The sequence below is a fragment of the Paramormyrops kingsleyae genome, chromosome 12 (genome assembly GCF_048594095.1).
Source record: "Paramormyrops kingsleyae isolate MSU_618 chromosome 12, PKINGS_0.4, whole genome shotgun sequence".
Taxonomy (NCBI): domain Eukaryota; kingdom Metazoa; phylum Chordata; class Actinopteri; order Osteoglossiformes; family Mormyridae; genus Paramormyrops; species Paramormyrops kingsleyae.
Genome location: NC_132808.1, coordinates 32,106,181 through 32,132,621, shown reverse-complemented (window position 1 = coordinate 32,132,621; position 26,441 = coordinate 32,106,181). Strand labels below are relative to the sequence as shown.

The 26,441-nt window shown below is 41.9% G+C and overlaps 2 protein-coding genes and 1 long non-coding RNA gene across 6 annotated transcripts; 2 read left to right on the top strand and 1 right to left on the bottom strand.

Moving 5' to 3' along the window:
* The first annotated feature begins 3,805 nt into the window (after positions 1-3,805).
* Positions 3,806-6,565, top strand: lbx2 (ladybird homeobox 2). Of its 2 annotated transcripts, none has more exons than XM_023841914.1 (2): positions 3,806-4,383; positions 5,448-6,565. In XM_023841914.1, the coding sequence occupies exons 1-2, from the start codon at positions 4,155-4,157 to the stop codon at positions 5,906-5,908; spliced, it is 690 nt and encodes a 229-aa protein (XP_023697682.1). In that variant the 5' UTR covers positions 3,806-4,154; the 3' UTR covers positions 5,909-6,565. The 2 variants fall into 2 exon arrangements, with proteins under 2 accessions (XP_023697682.1, XP_023697681.1); XM_023841913.1 differs by having other exon boundaries at positions 3,806-4,479.
* Positions 6,566-10,606: 4,041 nt separating this feature from the next.
* Positions 10,607-16,698, bottom strand: pcgf1 (polycomb group ring finger 1). 3 transcript variants are annotated; one of them, XM_023841900.1, is made up of 9 exons: positions 16,572-16,698; positions 15,269-15,374; positions 14,979-15,131; positions 14,745-14,816; positions 14,515-14,620; positions 13,284-13,329; positions 11,772-11,858; positions 11,115-11,195; positions 10,607-10,797 (listed from the first exon to the last, which is right to left on the bottom strand). In XM_023841900.1, exons 1-9 carry the CDS (start codon positions 16,656-16,658, stop codon positions 10,747-10,749), a joined length of 789 nt encoding a protein of 262 aa, XP_023697668.1. In that variant the 5' UTR covers positions 16,659-16,698; the 3' UTR covers positions 10,607-10,746. The 3 variants fall into 3 exon arrangements, with proteins under 3 accessions (XP_023697668.1, XP_023697669.1, XP_023697670.1); XM_023841901.2 differs by having other exon boundaries at positions 11,772-11,855; XM_023841902.1 differs by lacking the exon at positions 16,572-16,698 and adding an exon at positions 16,349-16,482.
* A 3,985-nt stretch (positions 16,699-20,683) lies between these two features.
* Positions 20,684-25,125, top strand: LOC140577715 (uncharacterized). The gene is made up of 3 exons (XR_011981873.1): positions 20,684-20,965; positions 21,689-21,840; positions 24,600-25,125. It is a non-coding gene; the product is annotated as an uncharacterized lncRNA (long non-coding RNA).
* Positions 25,126-26,441: the final 1,316 nt, after the last annotated feature.

Below are 26,441 nucleotides of genomic sequence, written 5' to 3'. Positions count from 1 at the left end.
TGATACAGGTTAAGTGTGGATGAACAATGAAACTGGCTTAATTAGTCTGCGTTAAACTACCCCAGTTAAGCAAAGGTCCCCGAGACCAAAACAGTCTTCATCGTCAGCTCAAATATTCAGTCACTGCAAATGAATGTACGCCAGGAATAACAAGACAGACAAGTTAAGCGCAACAAGAGACGCAGGGAACAAGTTCGGAGAAGGAGAGACAGCGACAATGAAAATAAAGCGCAGCTCCCGTAAGACTCGATGATTGATGAAGTCAGCTGTGCTGTTTCTAATTAACGCTTAAATTAGGCCAAAGAAGACCTTTCGAATTAGCGCCGCCCCACCGGAGACCGTAAAGATCATATAAAACATGTTTTGAAAAGAGATATTGGCAGACTTAGTTTTAGCATCATTAGTGCTTACAGGATTTGAGAGAAATTTCACACCATCTCTTTCCGCTCAGAAAAGCATCGCCTGACTGTCGGTCTCTCTATCGCTGTAGTGAGCTTTGACCAGGGCCGAGTTTCCCGAAGCCTTCTTAACGCTACGTAGTTCTTTTAACATAGAACTGAAGAATGCTTCAGGACACCTACCCCAGATCTCCAGCGTCTGTGTGTGTGTGTGTGTGTGTGTGTGTGTGTGTGTGTGTACCCATATGCACTTGTTTGCTGCAAATTGGCTTTCAATTGTATGTTAAAATGTCAGTTTTTACAATTGTCATTATTACGTTGTTAAAAGTAGAACTTTTATTATTAGAGTAATAAAGTGTACTGATAGAGTTTCCCCCCTTTTTTATAAGGTTTTATGGGATTTCGCCCAGGTCGCAGACATGCCTATGAAAAACTATTAATATAGTATAACAAAATTTTCTACAATAGCCAATAAATTCTCTTTACTTGCTCAAATCGATAAAATACCGGTTGTATATAGGACAACTTAAGTTTGATTTCATGTACTTCTATATTCTAAGAAACATGATATAAATAAGAAATTTAATATGAATAGTTTTTTTTATTCATTCTAAGTTCGCTTGAGGGACAGCATAGGTCATGTATGCCTGATAATAAAAATGTTATAATATTTAATTATATAATTAGCGTTTGTGTTTGTGATACATTATCTATCTGTTTTTGATAACTATCTATTGGGTTAATAGGCCTACACTTAATTAAAAAACCTTAAATATCTATTTTTGATTCTTGATTAAATCGCGTCATCTCCTGACTTGCCCTGACGATAACCTGCAATTCTCTGTCTCAGTGCTTGATTTTAGCATTACCGTAAGCGGGTATTTACCGTGTCAGTCGTGTTTCTTGAATAAATTATCCTTTGTTTAATAACACGCTCTTGCCGTTGTTCCTCAATGACACCCTTGTCGGAGACACTCTCCATCCAGTGTAATAGAATCTCGTGCTGTTTTAATAACTCCCGTGTTATTTGGCCCTGTTTTGTCCTTACATGAATGTCACCATATGGTGTTTTTGGCACGGGTGACGTTTCTGCGGAGTCCATTCATCGCTAATAGTTCGTGTAAAAGAGTTATCTATCATTTCAATCGATCATTAAATCTACGAGCAGATCAAACGTCGGTACATTTTGCACCATATTCCAATAGACTTGAGCTAATTCACTACTCAAAAATAATGCATTTAGCTGACAAGAGCGACACATGCAACAGAAATAAGTGACCAGCCTTGATTTGGAATCTTTCTGCGCTTTTAGACCTAGAAAGACCACGGAGCGTTTTGTAGTGTAAATAATTATTTTTTGATTCGGTTCAGTTGTACAGATGTTGAGAAATTTGGTTCCAGGGAATTTATGTAGTCAGAAAAAAATATATAACTTGGAGTAATATCGTCGCGCAGGCCATTCTGCTTTTCAGCTGTGCTTTCTATTCTTAGCCACAAAACGAATGAATTAAAAACGCAGTCTGTCCATGACGGGTAATATTCGAATTCACGTAAATATACCTTTTTATAAAATGTATTAATTGAACAATGTTTTATGGGGTCAGAAGTGATGTCTTTAAAATTACTTGAAATTGTGAAAATTTATTAATTGATGCTACATTCCACATACAACACAATAAATCTTTTACATCTGAAGACAACGCGCCTGCACGTTTTAAAAAGAACTACGTCCCAATTTTGTCTGCACGTGCAGTGTGAAGCTGAACACACGTCTTCCATATTAGCATTTAAGAAACACGTCGTTTGCAAACTGTGAAAATGGTGAAAGGAATGTAATACCGCGTTCGTTTTTGTTTCTTGGATAGTTGAGAGAAAAAACGATATAAAATTTAGTTCATGGTGCTGATATTATTTCATAAGTATGATATGGTGTTCTAGACAATATTATTGGTGTTCTAGACAATAAAGCATTGAATCTGAGTAGCATACTACCTGTAGTTTGCAGTGAATATATTGTGTATTCCATACTTTCATTTAAATGTATTGTTTGGGTGTGCCGATACAAACTAATATTACGAACGGAAAATGAAACGGGTGATGGTTCCTACCTGCTCTCTGCGCCCAGCTAGACTCCAAACACTCCAGCACCTAACAGTCAAGAGCGAACCTCAATGCTGAACCTTGAATTCAGGTTTTAAACACCACCATTAACAGAAGGACAAGTGACGCGGAAAATTTAATTCGGGGTCCCCGCTTAACCTGTATTTTTACTCGGGCAAGAACTGAAACAGAGTTTTATTTTCGCAAAACTGAAATATCGTCGAGTTATTTGTAAGACGTTTTATAGCGTTTCACTTCTGTGTAATTCAAAACCGCGCACAAATCTCCCCTTTCTCTCATAATCATTTCCAGGTTGTCTCTGTTTTTATGGTGCATTAGAAAGAAGATGAGCTAATAAATTTAACTAACCCGCCACGGACAGTGCTTTCATCTGTTCGAGATTGTCCGAGTGTTCCTTCGTCCCATTTTTCTATCCATTGATGGAGAAAGCAAAAGAACGCCGACACGCTTCCCAAAAACCAATATAAATAGTGCGAAAATTAATATTTCTGCCTTAAATGCTTGCCCTTGCCCAGTGAAACACTTGATGGATGCATAAAACAGCCTTTGACTGGGCTGCGCTCCGTAGGTATGCACGATTAATCGTATATTCATTTCAAAAACATTCGTGAGACGTAGCATTAATAATATTGTGAATATAATACTATTTTATTGTTGCAACGATTGGTTATCTGGACCAGTGTCGTGTGAATTAAAAGTCAATCTTTTTTTAATATTAAATCATTTGTACATTTACTATACATAGAAAATATAATTTCTCTTGTTACTACAGTGATATTGCAGTTGTTGTAAAAGCCTTTCATTTTGCCAAGGTTTTTTCAGACCGTACTGCGCTTGCTCAAACAGTATAGCTTACACAGTTTAATACTTATAATGCCTATATCACAAGCGCGGGTTAAAAAAACAATAAAATAAATGAAAGTGATAACATTTCGGAATGTTATTTCTTGGTTCATCACGTTTGCCAAGAGATTATTTAACATCTGTTCAAAAGCTATTCACAGCGCGTTATGACGTAACTCGTAGGTTTTATAAACAGGAATCTTTACTCTCCCTTTTCAGTGAAATATACATGGGCAGCACGTGGTTCCCTTAAGTGGAAAGTGGAGCAGCAGATGCATAAACCTTTCAAGCCGTGTCTCGCTTTTTTAAATTTGGTAACGCCGGGGAAACTCCTCCTATTCCTGCGTCCAATTAATTAATGTGGCCTGGCCCTTTAAGACCCAGCGCCGGGTCAGTAAATGGTGTAGAGTTTCTCTAATTGATCTTCGCCCAATCAACAATAACATAAGTCGTTAGCGGTCGCTCGCTTTTCTAGTTCTGCGAGACGCTTTTTCTTTGTGGCAAATCAGCCCTGGGCCAGCACCGTTATACTTTTTAGCGATTTTAATGGAGTTCCTCAGAAGACCCACGGCTTTCTTAAAGGGAATACAATTCTGATTCTGCTGTCTGTAAAACCGAAGTCCGGCTTGAAGAATGGTTCTTCTCGAAAATCATTTCACTTCAGAGAAGCTTTGAGCGTGCGACAAGGGGGTGAAGCGAAGACGCGAGCAGATATATAATCGGAAGTTTCTATGACCTTTTGAATGAAATATTATCTACTGCTATTAGAAATAAACATTTCGAGGGAGTACGATGACCTCAAGCAGAGACATGAAGGCAGGATCAGTGTTGCAATCTAGCAGCGAGGAGAGGAGAAGAGGTGCTTTGGATCAACTTCCACCGCCAGCTAACTCCAACAAACCCCTCACTCCGTTTAGCATTGAGGATATTTTGAACAAACCGTCCATAAAGAAGTCGGCTGCCAGTCTCTGTCCGCCGAGAGTTTTAGAGAAAGTGACCGGATCGAGTGCCACCAGAAACGGTATTAACACTCCGTCTTCCCCGCTGTGTGCTCTGGAAGAGTTAGCAAGCAAAACTTTCAAAGGTCTGGAAGTCAGCGTTATCCAAGCCGCCGAAGGTATTCATTTTAAAAATTATTTTCTGTTAATCGCCCATATCCGATCCGTGTCGCTTATGAAACAAATGCAATGCACGTGTATGGACTGCTGTACAGGAATGCGTGTTATTTTCCACTGGCACTTACAGCCAAGAAGAATGCACGAGGGCCTGTATGAAAACAGCAGGTCTACAATACGCGTATAACTGTAATATTTATCAACATTATGTCCGTCTAATATTTAAACTCCCAGGTGTAATTCCTTACAAAAAAATAAATATAAAAAAATACAAAATTCGGCCTATGAGTATAAAATCAACATAAACAAAAAACGGTACCTGTACAAATGACCAACATCAATGTTCAGAGTGGTTAAATACATTATTATTTAAGAAATCTTGCATATAACGAAGTAAATATTGTATATAACGACCTAGACATCTTGGTGTAGTTTTTTTTTTTTTTTTTGCATCAAATTTAAATGAAACCTGATAGGAGTCGGTTTATAACTGTTATTTGACAGTTTCTTGTAATGGAATTTTTCATAATCAGCTGTATTTTTAGCACTGTAAAGTACTGTTTCAGAAACAAATATTATAACCAGTACTTATAGCTGGTTTTAATTATGGAGAATAACATGCTCCTGTAAAATTTAACGCAGGGAAATGTTTTTAGATTCATGAGGTATTACAAACGAACACATCCAATGTTACTTGTTATATTACTGTATTTATAGTATGTTAATATTAATAGCTCATAGCTAGCGTTCGAGTTGTGTGGTTCTGTGTAGTTTCTGTAAGATCGGCCTAAACAGGACCATTTTGCATTGCCGTGACAGTTAGCAAAAATACGGAAATGTGCGTATATACAATGTTTTGAATTATTTGCCGCTGTGATTGCTTGAAGATGTATGCTGTGTGCTCGAAGGCCTGCAGCATGTCCGCCTGCTTCCTCTGGGAGTTTAACGCTCCTGTTTGTTTTCCTTTAAGGTCGTGAGCATCTGAACGCGTTCGGCCAACGTCAGGCCTCAAAAAAGAGGAGAAAGTCTCGCACGGCTTTCACGAACCATCAGATCTATGAACTGGAGAAGCGATTCTTGTACCAGAAATACTTGTCCCCCGCGGACAGAGACCAGATTGCACAACAGCTGGGTCTGACCAACGCTCAGGTCATCACCTGGTTCCAGAACAGGCGGGCGAAACTCAAGAGAGACTTGGAGGAGATGAAAGCAGACGTTGAGTCGCTGAAGAAAATCCCACCGCAGGCTCTCCAGAAGCTGGTTAGCATGGAGGACGCTGATGACCCCCAAGGCGGCTCTGGAGCCGTATCCCCCAGCATATCACCGTCCTCGCAAGGGCACGGGGTCTTTCCGCAGTCGCCTTTCTCATCCAGAGACCAAACCACCGACGAGTTTTCAGAGGAAGATGAAGAAATTGAAGTGGACGATTGAAAGTAGGCCTGTGTTATAATAGGGGACACTTTCCAAATACTGCACGGACAGGGACTACTTTGGGAATTAATGTTCAAATGAAGGACGTTTTGGTTGAAGTTTTATTTATATAAAGGACTGTAAAAAAAAAGACATAATGAGATGCTTCTGTATTAAGCTTCGGCAAATACCGTGGGGAATTATGATGAAAATTACTTTTCTAAAGTACCAAATTACTTTGATTCATGGTACAAGATTTCAGAAGTGTGTATGTACGTTTTGTGTTTCTTTTACTATGTTCATAGGGAAACACTTGCAAATTTGCCTCTTTTGATAAACCATAAATCACACTCATTTTTTATAGCTGCTAAGAAATCATCTCTTCAAAATTGGTGTTTTTTTCCCTCAGATGTGTGCATATAAAGGGTGCATATTTTAGGAGAAGAGTATGTTATTGCCTTTAAATACGTAGCTGAAACAGTGGGTTGTTCATGCAGAAATAATTTGTGGGAATTTTAATTGACCTTAAAAATAAGAGACCCGTAGGTTTTTTTTCCTGCCCATCTCACTTTAGTCTTTAAAACTAACCAGACTTCAGACGTGGACCTGCAAACAATCACCTAATCTATAGGTATGTTCTGTATATAATTTAAATAAAACGTTTAATGGAACCTCTTATTATGGCAATTTTATTGTAACATTCTATTTAATCATTATCTCTGTAAATAAAGGGATTATAATATTTAGCGTTTCCTGACATGACGTGTTCTGTGAGCCTCGGTGTGCATTTCTGATTGTCATTTGCCCTTGTATGTCGTTCTGCGTTAAATGGTAAGGACCGTCGTGCTTAATAAATCTAACTTAAGTCTCGGGCATTGATGGGTTATAGAAATGTCTTCGCGAAGATCTTTTAAGAGTCGACAGAGAAGTCTAAGCTGCTTGGGTATACAACCTAAAATGTCGATACAACTGTTTCAAGGTGAATCACTTTTGTGTTCGTAAATGTTAAAAGTATCAAGTGTTTTTTTTTTTTTTTTTTTACAAAGCCCGTACAAGTAAGTCTACAGATCAGTCTACAGTCTACCAACAGTGCCACGTTTGATCTTAGCGTTGTGGGACTCGAGTCTCAGAGGCAAGTAAGCATGTCTCTCCCTCACGACTATCAGTTAAAGAACTGTTGTTGTCACAATATGGTTCGGACGGGCCTGGTGTAAAATAAAGCTGTGACCGTGCCGATCCCATATGGTTTATGAATTTTCTCTTAACACAACCTACTCGGCGTGATTTATTAGTTTAACCCGCCTTTCCGTACTTAAACACTTTCCCTCTGCCGGCAGCAATAATACCACGCATCTGTGCCTCTTCTGTGCTTCTTTTAATTTGTGTGTTAAAAACGCCTATGAATAGCAATTGATTAGCGAGAGGTTCCTAATGAATAAATCTCAATAGGAGGCCAGTAGAAAGGGAGGTCTATTGCCTTTATCTGCTGCCTTCTCGTTGTCCAGGCTGCAATCTGCTGGCAAATCTTTTGGTCCATTAGTAACATTTAACCAGATCAAGGAAAGCTGTTTGTGGAGGAGAGAATGACCGAGCTCCTCTGAACACAATTGACGCAATCGGTTGGAATCGCCAAAGGGTTGAAAAGTCAAGCAGTTTTTTTTATTGTTGCGTTGTGAAACGGATCCAAGAACTAGCCATAAATGAGTTTTCGCCACAGAAACGAGACCAGGCTTATTCTTCATGTAGGCCTCTTTTATTTTAAAGTTTACTTTGCGTTACATATAATTCAGCAGATTTTTTTCAGATTCGACACATACTTTGTCGGTGAAAAAGTAATTGAAATTTCTGTGGAAATGAGGTTTCTGTCGGCCCTGTCCTTATGAACATTACTTAACTGAGAGTATCACACACTTAGAAATAGTTGGACATTTCAAAGATGCTGAAAGATCCAAACTGCAGCTTGCAGATTTCCGGCGCCATTATTTCAGTGTTCCACCATACCCCGAATATTTCTCTTTTGTATGAACGCGCAACAGATTAATATATACTAAATGTGTATACAATGTTTTTACTGTTGCCTTCGTTGAACCGTGTAGCATTTAATGGCCAGCCGGTTAGACGCACAAGCAATGCATTCACCATAAACATTATTTCTCAGTAAGTAAAAATTTTGTTGTGTATTTGTTCATTTGATTCGTTGTCATGTTTGTCGGACCCGAGCCTATTAAATGCACGTGCATTTAATGCAAAAACACACTGCATCCACGCAAGAGCCTGCGGGTCCGCTTATGCTGTGGGTTATGGGTGAGTTATGCTGCAGTATTTAACTGATTTGGCATTTGTCTCTCTGTGATAAACGTTTGGTATTGTCAATTTTTTCATGTAATTGTCGGTGTAAACAAAAATCATTATGCAAAAAATCGAATGTTTCATGGAATAATCCCCCATTGTTTGTTTGAAATGTCTGAACTATAGGTATATCCGAACAAAAAATATTATTTGATGAATTGAACTAATACATACGGATAATCATATCGGCGCATGATTTTATACAAAAATGACCACTTGGCTTCGATTATTATTCTGCATGAAATATGAATTGTATCAGTGTGCCTGTATGGTTTTGGACGCTATTGCTGCCACTATTTATAATAATTTCTTTCACAATGAAAACTTAATTTTAACCCGGAAACCATATATAATTTCGTGTATGAAAACCTCTGTTTAAAGTCGCGCACTATGCCAATAGTTCTTAACAATAATTTGACTGTGCTGGTGAAAATATTTTTTGTGTTACTTACCTGGAACCATTACGTAGTATAGGCTCAGTTTCATTTTAATTGGTTTGTATTTCCTATGTAACTTTCATATTAAAATGTTGATTAATTTTATATTGAAATGTTTAATATACGGCACTGTCACTTTTTCTTTTGAAGTGTATTATAAATCTAGATTTTTCTCTTAAAAATAACGGTATGGCTCAAAAACACAAAAAACGCCAGTTTCACCAAAAACGTTGTTTTTAATTTTTTTTAAATCACAACAGCAATAACGATTTATCGATGTTTCCTTAAATATTTTAACAGGCCAAATTCTCTCTTAACTTTGAAATATATATGCAGAATTTAAATCAACGTTATTTTTTCTTTTAAAATGTAACAGTATTGTACATAATTAGAGAAAAATAAAGTGTCGCTTTATAGTATGAAATAGAGATAAACGAAAACAGATAATATGCAAATTGTGTAAATCCGCCTGTTTAAATAATTGTTCATTTCATCGAAAGCATTATCCTACATGATAAACAACGCATTTCACTATATCGCTGTCACGCCACTTATTCTAGTACGCAGCATCTACGCAAGGAAGGGAAAAAAACAGCCCAAATGAATGCCACCAGGTAGCATTATTAATACATTTTGTGACATTAATTACATATTTCACATATAAAAGTGCTTCGAAAGTTTCTCGTAGGAATTTCCTGATTTCTGCCTTCGCTGTTCCCTGAAATCCTGTTACTGCGCCTGTATGGTGAACCAAAACCTAATTTTCTGGATGGTTAATTACATCGTTTCTTCCCTGACATCACTGCTTGTTGGCATTAATTTGGCTTAACTAGTGATTAATTATCTAGCTTTAGAATCATCCCACTTTGTTTTCGAAATGTCTTGATTACTTGCATTGCGTCTTCTCTTTATGCATGTCGTCACGCGCCGCTTAACACACAGTTTAAAAGTTTTATTTGTGAAACACTGTAACACAAACGTTGATTTGTATTACACAATATAACGTGTTAGTCAAACTATTTTATTTTTAAACGGCCTTTTCCGACATGTAGCTGAATTCGCAGCTCAGAAAAGCATCTGATCAACTGTCAGGTGCTTCATAAACAATGAGTTATGAAAGCCTAAATGTAACTTTTTTGTAAATAAATGCACGGTACTCCATCGCAGCTACTGTTCGAATGAAAAATATTAAATTAAGTTATACCGGTAACATTAACCATACGTCCTGTAATACTAAGGTAAAAGTAAGAATTTCTTTATTTAAGATATAAAAATGTGCCACGTGTTAACTCCTGTTCTTAAACGCAGCCTCATCTTCACAATAAACCAAAAGTATATACAATGTCTCTATCAGTTGGGGGAATGTGCGGCATGCTCCGTCGTAATATCACAGCACGTCTTTGTAAGTTAATTAAAATCAATATCATCCTATAAAATTGGTTACTCTAAAGAGATTGCTCGCTCCCCACCTAAAACCAAGACTTTCTTAAACTGAACACTGTTTCCGCAGTTTCTTCTTTAAGAAACTATTTACAGTATGCCTTGACTTCTACCCGGGGAACACGAAGGTAGGCAGTAACTCCATCAGAAGCGCCAAGCGCGCCACCTTGTGGTATCTTCAGAAAATGTCAGCTTTACAATGGAACGGCAAACATTGTCTAGGTGCCGTTTTCCGTTTCTGTTCTATACCGTTCACCAACCCAGTGATCAGTCCCTTTGGTCCAGATACGATGCTAATATTTCACCCAGTAGAAAACAAATATCAGCCACCACAAAACACTTCCTCGTTTTTCAATGAAATAACATCTGATTGTAGGCTGTTGCGGTGCAGAAATGACTGTTTCATGGGCAATAAAAGCTAACCCAAGGTGTAAGGTTGGCTTTCATAGGACATCAAGAAGACATTACTAACTCATGAAAGAGAAACAAAAGCTAAACTTTCACAAAATTTATTTAAAAATACAAACAAAATCTAAGTACATTTATTTACACATATATACAGACCTAATTAAAATAGATTATCTAAAATACAAATATGTACAACCAACAGTGCTGTTTAAAACAGAACCAATCCTATCTTGTCTGCTTGTCCTTGATTGTGTAGTGAAGAACCAGAGGTTGAGCCTGTGAGAAAAGGAGAAATTAAGCCTGAGTTTACACTTTTACAAAGTGAAACTTTCTTAAAATTACCAATATATATTGCACATCTGCTATGATGGCTTTAATATTGAACAAGGTTACACAGCGATGAAAAAAGGAGGGGGGAAGAATTCTGGCAACACAAAATGCATTTCTGTTGGGACAAGTCAAACTTGTGGTTTATACGTATGTGCAGTGACAGAGCATTCGTGAATAGAAAAACAGGAATGATACGCAGTGAAATAAGACCATTTTTAACAGGGAATTGGGAATGCCCTAGACTCTGGTGAAGGCCATCGTACCTTGCCAAACCAGTGCAAGAGCCACAGCTGTTTCATGGTCATGTGATCAGGCAAGGACTCATTGTTGAACAACATCTGGACCTGCAGAGGTAAGAGAGCACATAAAAAAAAATTATATAAATATATTTCAAGATTCTGACCAAAGATACTGGGCTCTCACTCACCTACCCACCCATCATCAGATCTACACATCTACCCATCTTATAACTGTCATAACTCAGTCTGGGTCACAGGGAAACCTAAACAGGCAGCATGGGATGCAAGGCTAGGATCCTGCACAGAATGGCAGCCCATTGCAGGCCGCCGTGAGCACGCGCACACACACACACACACACAACAGGTAATTCAGAGATGTCGGTTAGCCTAACTGCATGTCTTTGGACTGCTGAAAGAAACCCATAGAAATTTGGGGGGGGGGGGACATGCAAAGCACCACACAGAGAGAACTCAAAGGTAGAGGAAACAGTGCTACCCTCCAAGCCACCCACAACACTATAGCAGAAAATTCCAGGCACCCGTTTGCTTCTTATTGTACCACAGAGGCCGATACATCGTGCCACAGTCATCACAGCCAGCAACAAATCAGGCAAGTGTGGCACAACTGGTGCGACAATCTGGCAGCTCGGCATGAATCACTGCAGCAAACCAGTGACTGACCTGCTGCTTCTCCACGCTGAGCCGCTGACACAGCACCCGCCGCAGGTGCCGCACTTCTGCCCGCGCCGAGCACCGCACGAACTTCTGCTGCGAAAACGCAAGTGCAACAAGTCGTCACATGGGTGCAGCCTGCCCAGCGCAGCTTGGCGTTACAGAAAGCAGTGCACCATAAAAACTACATGATGTGAAATTTAACGACGACAACAACACTGTAAAGTCCTCCTTGTTCTTTAAACAGCCCCCGAGATATAATCAAATTTAGCCAATCTGCAGGAGTCCGTCAAACATATTTGATAGGTTGTAATTTCTTCTTCATTTAATCAAAGTGCTGTGAGAAGAGGTTGTCCCAAGCAATTGTGCTATTCAAAGCTTTCACTCTGAACACATCAATATAGTGAAATCATACATTATAAACTGATTGATTAAGCAGAAAGACTGAAGCTCTTCATCACTCAGACCTCTACAGCTAACATCACCCTGTCCTTCGCAATCCTCACACTCACTACCTCTTACTCCCCAGACGGGGACAACGAAAATTAACATGGAGAACTAACAAAAATCATTGATGAGCAACTGTCAAAAAAAAAAAAATTAATTTCAAATATGAGTTTAAATAGAAAACAGAAGCCTACGTGAAATTTAAGGGGAAGTTTCAGCAAACCAGATCTATAACGATCAAGTGAAAAATTAACCTGCTCCTTCTAAAATCTTTAATAGCTTGGATTGATCAATAGATGTCCATAATCACTGTTGCAGACAAAGTACTCAGTAATTAATAATGCAATGTAAGTAACCGCAAACTCAAAAGCACACTGAATAATCAATTTGTTTAGATGAATCCCAGGAGACCGTCTGATTACATTCTATACCAATTACAACAAACCCCAAATACGATCTACATACATTTTTACTATATATATGCTTGGTCACTCTGAATGACAAAGACTGCATTTTACAAGCAGATACAAATGACCGACAAAAGAAACAAGTGTAAAGCAAAATTCAAGCCAGTGCTGCCACCTACTGAGGAGGTGGAAAATGACAGCATGAACTACACTGCTTCTCAACAATTACCAACATCAGCAGAATAACTAGTCAAGCATCAAGTATTACCAAGTCAAAATATAGGTATACGCCACATTCTTCAGGCAGAACATGCAGCTAAATCTATTATAAACATCTCAACACCTTAGTTAACAGTTTATGCTACTGCAAAGAAAACACAAAAGGTTCTCTGTGACAAGTCTGCAAGATTGTTTCATTTCGCATATTTATGGTTAACTACATGCGGATGGGCTGGTCGCCCACGGCAATGCCTGCGACAGGTTTAACTTCTGAGACATTAAGGCGGTGCTTGCCTGGAAAGAGTGACATCATTTTGTACACACTTCACTTGCGTATTTCCACACATTCGCAAGAATGACTGATAAGACTAAGATGAGAAAGCAGGCAAATCGATAGAGAAAAACACAATTTAGAGCAGGGCTGTGTGAGCTGGGATGGAGCTCTTACCCGTAGAGTCAGCTTGCTTTTATCTCGCCCTGTAGATGACGACGAACTGCAGAAACATGGGAAGAAACTATATTTTATCGCACAGTTGGGCACAACCAAATACAGATGAAACTTTGGCAATGATCAGTTGTTTTAAATGGCAATATGTTCCCTGACACTCAATTGCACCACAAATGAGAAATACCAACCGTATTGCATTTTTGGTGTATTCCATTAATCAAATCAGACTGCAGTATGTAACTGTCATTTTGAATGTGCAAAAAGAGAAAGTCTTTAAAACTGCCACTGTGGCTATTCATTTGGCAACAATTTTTTTCTTATTTTGGACATTGAATTTTTAAAAATGCAAGGCCGATCAATACCTCAAGAAGCATTCACTGATGATTACAATAATTTAAATGTAAAGACAAATTCAGTCTGTTTGACTGGGGTTTCTGCACATTTCATGGTGCAATAAAAGTCAAAGAATAGCTGCGTTTTTCTTTATGACCCCCCCCCCCCGCAACCATTAACAATGCAGGTGCAACCCAGCCCCATCACACATAAAGGAGACACGTTTACACGTGGAAGGCTGGGGGGGATCAATAGTTAAGCTGATTCTTTTTTCTGCAACCACAATCGATTGCTAGCCATTATTTGGTGCTGTGCAAGGTAATTAAGAAAAGTAATCATGGCACGGTCAATGAAGCACAGCACTGTAGAAGATTATTCACAACTATTGACAAAAGACTAACTTTTCAAACAAACACAATTATCCCAGCCATTAACATTTGGGGCAATAGTGGAACCTGACAAAGCGAAGACAAACGTGAAGCACTTTCTGCCCTCCTTTCAGGGTCCTCCATTCACGCTGAACCTGTCTCCTACGACTGAGACCTCCATGAACTACACAGCCTCCTAGACCTCGGGGACTCAAATCCTCAACCCTTAGACAGCACATTGAGGAACAGATTGGGTGCATGTTCTGAGAACAACCAAACTTACAGCTTGAATTACAAAAGGTTATAAAGCAACTACGATCTGACCCCATTTATAAGTGTTTTAGAAACAGCATTTTCAGCTCATTCACTGTACCAAAAGCTGTGCTTTCCTTAAAATATGGTTTGGAAACTCATATAATGCCTGTTTTCTGATGCATACAGAAGTGATTATAATTTCACTTATGCTACAACCAATACGAAAAGCACCATATTACCAAAACAAAATCTGAGTTATGTGAAACGCACATTACCTCTGTCTTTCCAGGCAGAGAGAGACCTGCTCATCGTATCTGTAGAAATGGGCTTTGGAGTGGTCAAAGCTAGTGTAGGGCAATCCTGCCATGTCAGGTTCTGCATCTGAAATGGCAAAAAAAAACAAAAAAAAAAAAACACATTACTTCAATCACTGGAACACCATTTCCCTTTCTGCTGCAAAATTTCGTAAATCAAGAAACAGTGCAGACCAAAGCAGGACACTTACCATCGACAGAGGACTGCACAACTCGTTCCAGACCTCGGGACTGGTAGAACTCCTTTATCCTTTTGTCCTCACCTGTGACATGGAAAATGGAAATGGAAAAATCAATTGGCACCAGATCCAAAATATCTTTCTTAGTCCAAACAGTGAAGCAGGTGCAGTAAGGTTTCCAAGGGAGGATGGAGAGTAAATTAAACATCACACAGGGTGTCAAAAGGACATGTTCGACACACTTACTTTCCTGTAGTCCTGGAACCAGCTTATACACAATGTCCTGCATCACTCGGTCAAGTTTCAGGTTCAGCAAGGGTTGCGTCTCATGGATTTTTATGTTGCACATTGGACAGTACTTGCTCGTCTGCAGGTATTTCACGATACAGCTCTTACAAACTGCAGGACAGGGGGAGAGGGGGTAAAAGCTGTATGCAAAAATCAAATCAAATAAAATCAAGGTCTAAACATGACCTAAAACAAGGTCAGCTATTGCACAAAATACTTAATTTTTCACACGGCGATGCCTCACTTACACGTATGTAAACACTCTGTAATGGTTGTGGCATCAATGAAGTACCCAGCACACAGGTAGCAGACAATGTGCTCATTCAGATCTTTTATTTTTAACTTCACCTCCTCCTAAAAAAAAAAGTTACACGTCAAAAGTTTACATTTCAAACAATTGAAAACATCCACATCAGTGGAGTTGGTCAAGACCACTTTCCTTGCCCCCTTCTTACTCTGGTTTTAGTTATAAGCATTTCTTTTTGGAGATGTGATACAGTGTACACTTCCACTAAAACGCGAGTTTAAATGTTTTGTTGTGCCTTTAGTTACGCCAAAAATGAAACGAAAAGGTGAATATAAATGAAATGATCGGGATTCAAAAGTTAAGTAGGACAGCACTGACTCAAACCGGGACGTACTGATAGTGTTGATCGTGAATATAAGGCGTGGGAATTAAACCCTTTTTCACTCTAAGTGCATATTTTACTGGCATACGGGTGAAGATAAAAGGCGCTAAAAACTATATCTCGGTAACAGTAGCATGACCTTTTCCTGTTATTAATCAGCGACCAGACATGTCACGATTTATGGGTGATGCTTAACAGGCGGGTTTTCCTGCGACGCACGTGCTACTCCACGCGCCGACGATAAAAACAGCTTAACTTAAAATAAATAAAAATGACTGTCCATCTTCGTAAGGACGTCGACTGACGGAGTGCCCCCAAGTCAGAGATGTCATACGCGGGAACGATGGACGTATTACAACGACACTAGCCATTTGGTTTGGTTTTAATAATAAATATATAGAGTATTGGAATAGTCGACGACGCCGTCGAATTTTAGAGAGAACGGAAAGGAGCGCCGCGCTCGCCATCCCGCCTGCCGGCCGGCCACATCTCCCTCCGGCCCCGGCCCCCAGTCTCACAGCTAGGTGCACACGCCGCGCCGCCTCAGACCTGGATAATTACCCGAGAAGAATCTCTTGGAAATCACCGCGCCATTATTTTCAAGGAGGAATCGCACATACACGCATTTCTCTCAAACCGGGCCGATTTAATTCCGGTTACGACAAGAGTTAAGTTAGTAATTTACGCATAAGAGCTCACTGCGCAGGTCTCGGCGCCGTGCGAGGCATGGGAAGGCAGAAGCGCTCCGCTCACGCCTGCGCAATTACAGACCGCGAGACTGCCGCTGTCCATCGCTGCTCCGGCTCGAGCGGACCGCGCGCGCCCTTCCCCTTCCCCTCCTATTTATACGCGGTTCCCGCGAGCCCAGGCCGGCCGGCCGACCGCCACGGCCGCGACTGCGACTAGAGGGTGCGGCGCGAACCTCGTTCCTCAGCGGGTCGAGCTTGTAGACGGACTGCAGCTGGTTCCTCAGTCGCATAGCTATCGCGATCGGTCCCTGCGCCGCCATCTTTGGCCGGATAGGCTCACTTCCGGATAAGGAAATTGTTGTCATAACAACTAGAGCGATCGGCACGAGATGGACAGTGCACCGATGCGCAGAAATTATCCTTCGCCGCTCCGTTAGTGTGTTACTTTTTTGAGAATTTTAAATGAACTTGGATGAATACACATCCAGTGTATCTCAATCTATTTACATTATGCTACCGTTTCTTTTAACCTGTACAGTGTACTTTAGTATGAATGAATTTGTAGTTTTAAAACCGCTACACGGGTCGTTACATAGAATAACACCCAGTTCATTACACTCGGAGTACGTTGCAGTGTTAAAACATGGAAGACTTAAGTTTGTTTTTGTAGTTAAATTAGTCAGTATATTCTACTTTCTTGTTCAAGTGAAACAGTAATGTCCTCATAAATTCATATAAATATCACTTACAGAACATTACATACCAGTCCGTGTGATTTTTGTAGTTGTCACACATGTTTCCTGCTTACGATTGTGAGAACAAAGATTTTACACTATAAATGTGATATCCAGACTGACTAGCATCCCGTCCAGAGTGTTTTCCATGGAAGTGCACTATTGTGCCTGGGATAGGCTGGAGTACCCGACACACTGACCAGAACAAGCGTTTAGAGGCTGGGCTTCACTGGCCCCCTGGAAAGTGTAGCGTCTGGCATTTTCTCAGGGAGCAATGATTGGGCAGGCAAAGTGTATTGTGGGGTATTCCCCGGCTGGCAAAAGTTATATTGGGGACCACCTCCCCCACCCGGAAAATGTTATCGATCGTCATGGTATCGTCAAAAGTTGCCGTGGGGGACCCCGAAGGCCACGACATCGCAGCCAATTTTGAATCATAGTCCAGCCCTGGTTAGTGGATGGATGGATGGATTGGTGTGAAGGATGAATGGATGGATGGGTGGATGCTATTAAGCGGACGCCAGCGCTTTCAGTGTTACAGTATGTTGTCATGCTGCCAGTAGATGGCAGCATAGACATAGGACTCCTTAAGTGTCGCATACGGTTCGCAATGCAATTAAACGACGCACCGTACATTATTTGAAATAATAAAATATATAACGTCATCACGTTTCTTTAGTCAGTAGTAATGTCCATTACAATGCCTTGATACCAACTGTACCGTAATGCCGCTTGCTACACATATGCTGGTTTGCACTAAGGTCAAACTAAACGAGGTCGTGAATAAAATACGTCAAGTGAACAGAACCACAGATTTCCGATAGTAGGCTTTATCAAGTGGCAGTATTTATTAGGCACGGGCTGCATGAAGTGTCTTATTAGGAGTGACATATCACTACAGTTCTAATGAATAAATAACTTGCAGTTGCACTTGGTAGCTTTATTTAGCTAATATTTTATGTAGTATGTCATAGTTTTTATGGTATAATGGTGTGCCTTCCGGGCAGGTTATAGTCATGTTAAAGAGAGATCTCACCTTTCCTGAAAACACAAACATGGATAGTATTGCAATTAATTGACGGGCTATGAGAATGGAGAGATTTTTCACATATGACAGATTCCTGAAATAACTCTAAAAACACTAAAAGAAAATTCTGTTTACTCAGCTGAAAGAACCTGGACGTCGATCTGGTCCAGATAATTTACTCTGGCAAATATACGTGCAAAATGTATCTGAAGAATTGAGCTGATCATTCACACCCCAGTGAGCAATTACAGTGGTGGCACTGTGTAAGTTGTCTTCACTGCTGGCGGTTTCCTCGTTTGTGTGAACAGTCTTATCTACCAGCTCTTGCGTGGTCACCGGTTATCTGATTGACAGCACTCTGACTCCACGAAATATCCAGATACCCCGCAGGCCAGGAGATGCTGGAGATGTGAGTGTAGCAAAACACTTTAGTGGGGTAAGCGAGAGGGAGAGAGAGGAAGACTGCACCAGGCGTCTCTTTTTCTTTTATTACCTCACGATGCACGTAGACAAAGAGGGCTTTCTCCCTCCCTCTGCCAGCCTGCAAATCCATTCATCGTCCTCGTCCCTTTTCTATAGTTAATCTGATTCAGACACCTGGCAGCCTAAGCTATCAGGCTGGAAAAGATGTAGGCAAATTCACTTGACATATTACAGTCGGAGGACAAAGGATTTCATCACTGGTTATTGTTGGCAAAAGAAAGGAGGACAGAAAACAGAGATATACAGAAGTATCGCTTGAAGATAAACCCGTCGATATCTAGGTTTGCTCCTTGATGGTAGTAAATATTTTCAAGGAAATGAGGTCCAGATATCATCTAGCATTCTTTGGAATAAGAAAAACAGAAAACCTGAAGTGTCATTCAGACATTTTTATCAATCAGCATCTGTTTTACTGGGTAATGTTTTGTAGTGATTACTATCATATACTCTCAGTGCTCTATTAGGTACACCTGCTCGTCAATGCAAACCGACTGCTCCTCCGAACAGTGAATCATGTAGCTGCAACTGAATATATACAGCATGCAGACAGGGGTCAAGAGGTTCAGAATCTGTGCGGCTAAGCGTCAGAAAGTCTAAGACTGTGTGACTGCTGAAGTCAGACACTGCGCTTCCAGCATCTCAGAAACAGATATTTGCACACTACAGTGTCTAGAGTTTACAAACAAATGGTGAAATGCAAAACGACACGCCGGTGGCAGTTCTGTTGGCAAATACTCCCTGCTAATGAGAGAGGTCAGATGAGAATGGCCAGACTCGTTAAAGTTAACAGGAAGGTCAGGAGTGCAAAAATGACAGCTCAGTACTACGGGGGTGTGCGGAAAGGATTATTTAAGACTCGTCGTCCTTTCAAGTCCTTCTCGTGACTAAAGACGCTGCTGTGTGCTCCTACGTAGCGGTACCTACTCATATGATGCCTTTTACGTGCTTTTCTGTGTTGTGTTTGTTACTTAGAAATGAAGGTTACATCCTGCTCCTTGCCAGGCTGTAATTGATTAGCAGACCTTTGTTGTCTTGTCATTAGGGCTCTTCTGTCGTTTATCTACAGAACAAGGCGGCTTATATCCAGGACGAGAAGAGCTCGTAAGTCATTTGTCGCTCTCCTTCTGATGATGATTCATGTTCCTCCCTGCTTTCCAGTGACTCGCTGGCCCTCTGCCAGCCTTCAAAAGGACAACATCTGGTTTGGGTTTGTTAAAAGGAAAAAAAACCCTGCAGACTGCTGATCCAATAGCCTGTACTTGCTGATTACTGGCCAACAGCAATCAGCAAGTACAAGATATAGGATCAGTATGCTGCATTTTTTAGGTGTAATGTAAGAAATACACGGTAAATGTATTAGTTTATATTATTATTCTATATCATATTATTTATATATTATCTATAGCTGTATGGGACAGCATGTTGCTCAGTCTCTGCGCCTGTGATCAGAAGGTCGCCGGTTTGAGCCCCGCCTGGGCACGCCTACAGGTCCTTCAGCGAGGGCTTTAACCCCCCCCCCCACCCCTCCCTTTCATGGCCAGCTTGCTGTCACCCACAGAGAGGAAGTTGGGGGAGGCGTAAAAGAGAATTTCCCTATGGGGATCAATAAAGTCTAATATTATTAAATATTTATTGCTATATATTTACTAACTGATCAGAGAGAAAATTAATTTATCCCTTGCTAAAGAAATGGCTGTATTTATATGTTTATATGCTAGTGTTCTTAGGACTGATGCGGTGCTGTGTGACTTCTGGCTGCTTGCACCTCCTGCTTGCACCTCCTGCTTGCACCTCCTGATGCAGCTTTTATCGTATCTGAAGCGCCTTCGTCCTCCATCATGATGAGCTGCTCACCCACCTGCAAAGTGCCGCTCGGCTGGGGAGGTGCAGCCCGGCTGGGGAGGTGCAGCCCGGCTGGGGAGGTGCAGCCCGGCTGGGGAGGTGCAGTGGAAAGGATACTGTCATCCCAGGTGCTGCCGGGACAATCGGAGCACACGCTAATTCAGTAATTAGTCTCTCAGTGGCACACTAATGATGGGGCCCTGGGGCCCGCATCAATTGCAGGGGGGGACCATGCGGGGGGGGGGGGGGGGGGGGGTACTCCGCTGCTCTCCAGGTCACCTCCCTGCCAGAAGGAGAAAAAAAAACCTCAAAAACCCAACGATTTTCCGACCTCTGACCGTTGGATTCTCGACACGACAGTGTTAAATAGGCAGACGTAGCCCCCCAGGACTGACTGCCTGTGTACCATCCCCCCACCCTCTCCAGCGAGATGCATGGCTGCTCACCTGGAACCCGTGGCTTCCTGTCCCCCAGCATGGGACGACCCTGAGTCCAGGCAAACCAGTGACACCACTGTCATTAGTGAATGGTCACACGTGCAGTAAGTGCCACACATGAACACACAAAGCAGGTTTTGCGGGACACACTGTTGCTAACGAATTGATTTCATTGCTCACCTTCTTGCAGACACACAAAATGCAAGAAAACCATGAAATATATGTAAATGTTATTATCATTTATGTTATTAAAATAAATGTTAATTTCACTTAATAAAATGTAATAGTTTATTAAAATAATATTTCAATAAATATTTTATTTCATATTAATGCAACAACAAGAATAACAATAATCGCAATAATTATTGTACACCTACTTAATTCCCTGTTCTCATCATACTTCTATTCATGGCTGGAGCAACTGTAACGAACCCAAATCTCCCCCCATGATTAATAAAGTTTTCTGGTTCTGCTTATTATTGTGTGGAGCTGATGTCAATCACAGCCCTCCAGAATGCCTCTGGAATATCCCGAACCCGATTCTGGTTATTCACACTTGCCTGTGCCATGTTGTGGTGATTTTACGCTGCTCATCCATTGCCTCTTTCATTCATATTCCAACTGCTTATCCAGCAGTTTCTGGGGATTTTTTTTCTCTTCCCATGTGTAGTTTACGATACTGTCCAGCAGGGGGTAATAGAGGAGAGGATGGTGCAGCCTGTATTCTAAGCTGGTTTGCTGGTATCCTTGGTTTAGATTGCCTTTTTTTCTCTTGTTATTATTCTCATTTTCTCCATCAGTTTAAACCCATTTCCTGTGTTTCTCAGTGGCCAAAATGGTGCAACTGGGCAATTCTGCATGCAAGTCGGGGCTGGGGAGGTGCCCTCCTTGTTTGCCTGTCGGACGGGCTCCTCGGGAGGATCAGCGCTCGCCCAGGGGGTCCGGTCAGGTGCCAGGTCTGAGCTGAGGACCTGTTATGGCAAGCTGAATGGGGGTTCTCCGTGGCTCGGGGGGTGGGGGGCACACAATGCACTTTCACACAGGTATTTATGAGTATTCATCTACAGCACATGGGCTGTTTTTGTGTTTGACATTGCCTACGTTAGGAGAAGGATGGATGGAAATCTAATTACAAGTTTTAACCAGAGGGGGTGGGTCTGTTATCCTCCCCACCATGGCAGTGTTTCTGTAGTCAGCATTTATAATTTATTTTGTTAGCCGATCTGTTGGTTTATCAGACATTATAAGGCTGAGTATTAATATTATATAATAAGTTTGTATAAGGTCAGGATAATGTGGTGATGTTTATCATTGAGGTAAAGCTACAAAATAACATTTTTGCAGACCCTGACCGCACAGAATCGCCTCAGCTGAGTTTTAGGTTGTTCTCACGGCGTCAGTCCATGTGGCCACCACAAGGGGCACCACTTCCCCCATCCAAGTGCCCGGAGCCTGTAATCGGGCTCCCATCTTATCTTCATGGGCATTTAGGAGAATGGGGGCATAGCTCGAGAAGTGCCACCCAGAAACTGGCAGGGTGATGTCCCACCGAAATGTCCCCGCGTCCAAGCGATCGAGCGCCGTATCGTCAGCACACATCAAAGCACAGCCCCCCCCCCCCCCCCAAGAAGATATGTAACATGTAACAAGTGCCCCCTTCTGAGATAGTGGCCGCTTTGATGGGTTGGTGTGGCTTCTGGTGCCATCCCCCGCCTTCCGACAGCGAGGGGGGGGGGGTAGGGCTTTGATGGCCCCCATTGAGCCATCAGCAAACGGAGCTGTTTGGGAGACGGAGGTGCACAGTCTGTCTCGCCTCCTCTCCAGCCTCCCCTACATGCTGGTGCCTTTTCATCTGGTGCCGGTATCTCCGTGAGTCGCATGCGACGGCCGATCGCTGTCTCTGATCCGGCTCCCGGCCCCCCCCTTAAAGAGGAAGCGGCCCCTTTCGTCACCGGCATCCCAGGGATACCCTTACTCAGCCAATGAGATTCTCCACTGTCACCATGCCTGATAAGCACCCACCTGCACAGACATCTGTGTACCAGGTCCCCACAATGAGACGTCGTTTCTCCAGAGCCACTGTGCCATTTGGGATGAGGTAATGATAAGTTAGAATAAAAAGAATAAGTCTCCCTATAAATGTCATAAATAGTCTTGTTTTGGGTATGTAGTACATGTCCATCCATCCATCTTCCGCTGCTTGTGCAGGTCGCGGTGATGGGGGACGTGTGGACACAAGGGGGTGCTCACTGTGGACAGGATGCCGGTTAAATTACATATAAAGAAGAAAAATAAGCATTAAAATATTCATACATATGCATTGAAATCGTCTTGTTTATTCATGTCATGCGGTGACGAAAACCATGTCGAATCAGTGCAGACTCAGCCCTGTCGGCATTATTTTTGTTGATTTTAAGCTTATTTTATGTGAACAGCGAGACTTTTTTTTTTTTTTTTGGCTGGACAGATCCATCTTCCTGACATGGCAGGACAACGGAGAAGCAGCGAAAAATATCACTCAAATGTAGGGGGTGCATAAACAGTTTCTTTGTGTTACACGGGGGAGGGTCCCGCTCCATCACTTGCGTCGAACGGAAAGTGCGCGTGTGCGTTTGTTTGCGTCCCTCGGCGGGACAGCGAAAGCCGCGACTACTGCAGCACCCTCAGACAGATAAGGCAGCCCCGCGCTGTGCAATTAGGAAATCGTTAGGGCCATTCATCAGCACGCTGGCATTAAAAGTTGCCGGCTTAAATAATTACAGGGAATCAAAGGCTAAGTGCTGGGAGATCAAAGACAAGCATTCTTGGGTAATCCTTTGGTGTTGCAAATCTTCGGTAATCTGGCTAGTGTCCCCCCCACTGTTTGACATGTATTTACTGTAGGAGAGGGGATGGCGCTATCAATTACGGTCCCAGCGGTCCTGTGTTTACTTTGCGGGAGTGAAGTGTCGAGACGGCCTTGTGAAATATGGCGAACCTGCCCCCCCCACCCCCAAGCCGCTGTTTGCTTTTCACAGGCCAAGGTGTGTTACTGCCACGCCTTCCTGTCTGTTTGGGGGTCTTCCCGTAGCGTCTGGGGGATTAGGCGATAGGCGAGGGTCTGGTGGCCTAACACAGTTTGTCCAGACAGTGTAAACCTGGGGGGGGGGGGGGGTGACAGCATTGTGCAAGAGCCTCAGTGACTGGCCCTTTCCTCGCTTCACCTCTGTATCGATCCGGAACGATTTGGAGGGGACAGGTTTAGGAATGAAGAACGTGGAAACATCATGTAGGATTCACTCACGGAATGAATGTTAGCAAACGTAATACAGGATTCATGCCTTGAACAATCGTGAATCATGAATATGCACGGAATGTATCCCGACGCACAATGTTGGATGGAACGATTGTGAACATACAGAGGATTCTCTCACAGAATGGATGTGATCCATAAAAGGTGATGTTGCAGAAAGTTAAGTAACTTTAAAATATATATGATAAATTTTTGGAAGGAGAAAGTGATGCTTGTAAACCAGGCAGCATGAATCAGAAAATAACGAGTGCATTACTAGGTGGAACGAATGAAAAAAAACTCCATCACATCACTTGTCTTTATAACTGCTATGAAATACGTATAACACCACTGCAGCCCTGCCCTGATCTCTGGCCAGTTAGGGTCCTGCTGTAATTATAGTGTTCTAAAGGTTTTAGCAAAGGTGTGATTCAGTTTGTAATTAGTTAATTTGTTTGTTCTGACAGAAATCCTGCTGGCAGATGAGGTGAAAGGTGAACCTCTGGATCGTTCATCTGGACTATCGTGACACAATGCTCCGCCGAAGAGTGGTGTCGGTCCTCGATTAACTCCACAAATTTACTGTGTGAAAAATGAGCTCTCCGTCAGCGCGAGATGTGTGGAGGTTAACCAGCAGCTTGCCGGAATCTCCCTGGCACCAACGCAACACGGCGGATGAGACCAAATGGGAGGAAGGACGCAGCCAAATGGGATGAGTGGGATTGAGGATTCGCTCGCAGCTTGATTAATGACAGGCCAGTTCTGAATTCAGACCTTTAATTTCACCGTGAGGTTTCATAAGCGGGCGGATCAAAGTTATGAATTGATTTAATGTCAGAGACAGCTAGGGCTGTTTTATGGCAAATAATTGCACGGAATAATTTCCTCTCAGGAAATCTCTGGGGTCAAGTCAAGTGTGAAAGCTAACACGCTAAATAGGTGAGTGTGAAATGTAAGCAGAAAAAATGTTAAATTACATTTTCACTCATTTCCCACTCTCCAATTAATAGGTTTAAATGATGTATTTCATACTACATATTAATATATAACATAACCTATATATGTTATATATTAGGTGTGTGTGCATGTGTGTATATATATAAATAAAATGTAATCATATTATATGAATAGGTTCAATTATATATATATTTTATATATTTCAGTGAGTGTATTCAGTCATCTTGCTATTCTTTTTATATTTATATAACACATATGTTCAATAATTCAGGTCGGCATGAATGGAAATTCATTTTCCATGGCAGTAAGCAGGGGGACGATAAGGGCATGGATACCCTGGCAGGTATGGGGGACCTATGCATTACTGAATTATAAGTAAAATTGAGTGGGAGGGGGGACCAAGGTGATCATTTTCACTAGCTACGCCCCTTGGTGGTATTCATGTCAGTGTTGGCGATTCATTTGAATACTGAAAAAAAAACCCTTGCTATATACTACGATTATCGCAGAATAATTGGAGATGGCGAACCCCACATTGCATGTTCTCTGGTGCTTACTGTGTGCAGCCCCCCCAGCTGCAGAATAATCAATGGTGTCCGTCGGCCTGGAGCACAGCCCCTTCCTGAAACCTTCACTGTCATCAAAACGCTCCTGTGATCTTCTCCATGTTTCCTCCAGCAATTGGGGTTCAATTTATCATCAGGAAACCCCCCCACCCAAAGAAAGACTCAAAAGGGGAACAAAGCGTTCTCATTCGGGCCTTTCGGGGGCATAGAGTGCCTTCCAGCCGACTGCCCGTTAGGACTCTCCTGTGATTGTATCTGTTACCGTGATCTTCCGGGGGGGAACGCCCCGTCTCCACAGGGCGGAGGCTCATGTGGCCCCAGCACAACCATGACCCCACCCAACCTGGCTGCCAACTCATCTTTCTCCTGCCACACGTCAAGTCAGGCTTCCTCATCGAACGCTGTAGTACTGGCAACTAAAGCTCATTCAGTCCTACTGTAATCCAGCACAAACATTTTGCTAAATTTCAGACAACGTCCACAGAAAATGGAAAAATCTGATCTTCAATTGGACCTTAAATCCTGTGCGGCTATTACAGCGTCAAAATAACCGGCCGCTGAAGGGCGGGGCGGGCGAATGACACTCAGAGGTAGAACCCAGGGCACCTCCCTTGTGTGATTGCAGATGGCAGGAGCTCAGGAATGTGGCGATACCCGAAGAACCCACATCAATGAATAATCACCGAAATTATGCAAAATAACCAGGAAAAAAAAAGATAAGGACAACTGATGTCACATAATATCCATTTGAACAATAACAAAAGGTCAAGCAATCACTATATCTGA

Excerpts from the sequence above, each read along its gene's own strand:
- lbx2 (XM_023841913.1), top strand. The coding sequence starts at position 4,155 with ATGACCTCAAGCAGAGACATGAAGGCAGGATCAGTGTTGCAATCTAGC. Across the intron at positions 4,480-5,447 it reads CGTTATCCAAGCCGCCGAAG|GTCGTGAGCATCTGAACGCG; the intron begins GTATTCATTTTA and ends TTTTCCTTTAAG.
- pcgf1 (XM_023841902.1), bottom strand. The coding sequence starts at position 16,441 with ATGGACAGCGGCAGTCTCGCGGTCTGTAATTGCGCAGGCGTGAGCGGA. Across the intron at positions 15,375-16,348 it reads ACGGCGCCGAGACCTGCGCA|GAGGAGGTGAAGTTAAAAAT; the intron begins GTGAGCTCTTAT and ends TTTTTTTTTTAG. Across the intron at positions 11,859-13,283 it reads AAAGCAAGCTGACTCTACGG|CAGAAGTTCGTGCGGTGCTC; the intron begins GTAAGAGCTCCA and ends GCGTTTTCGCAG.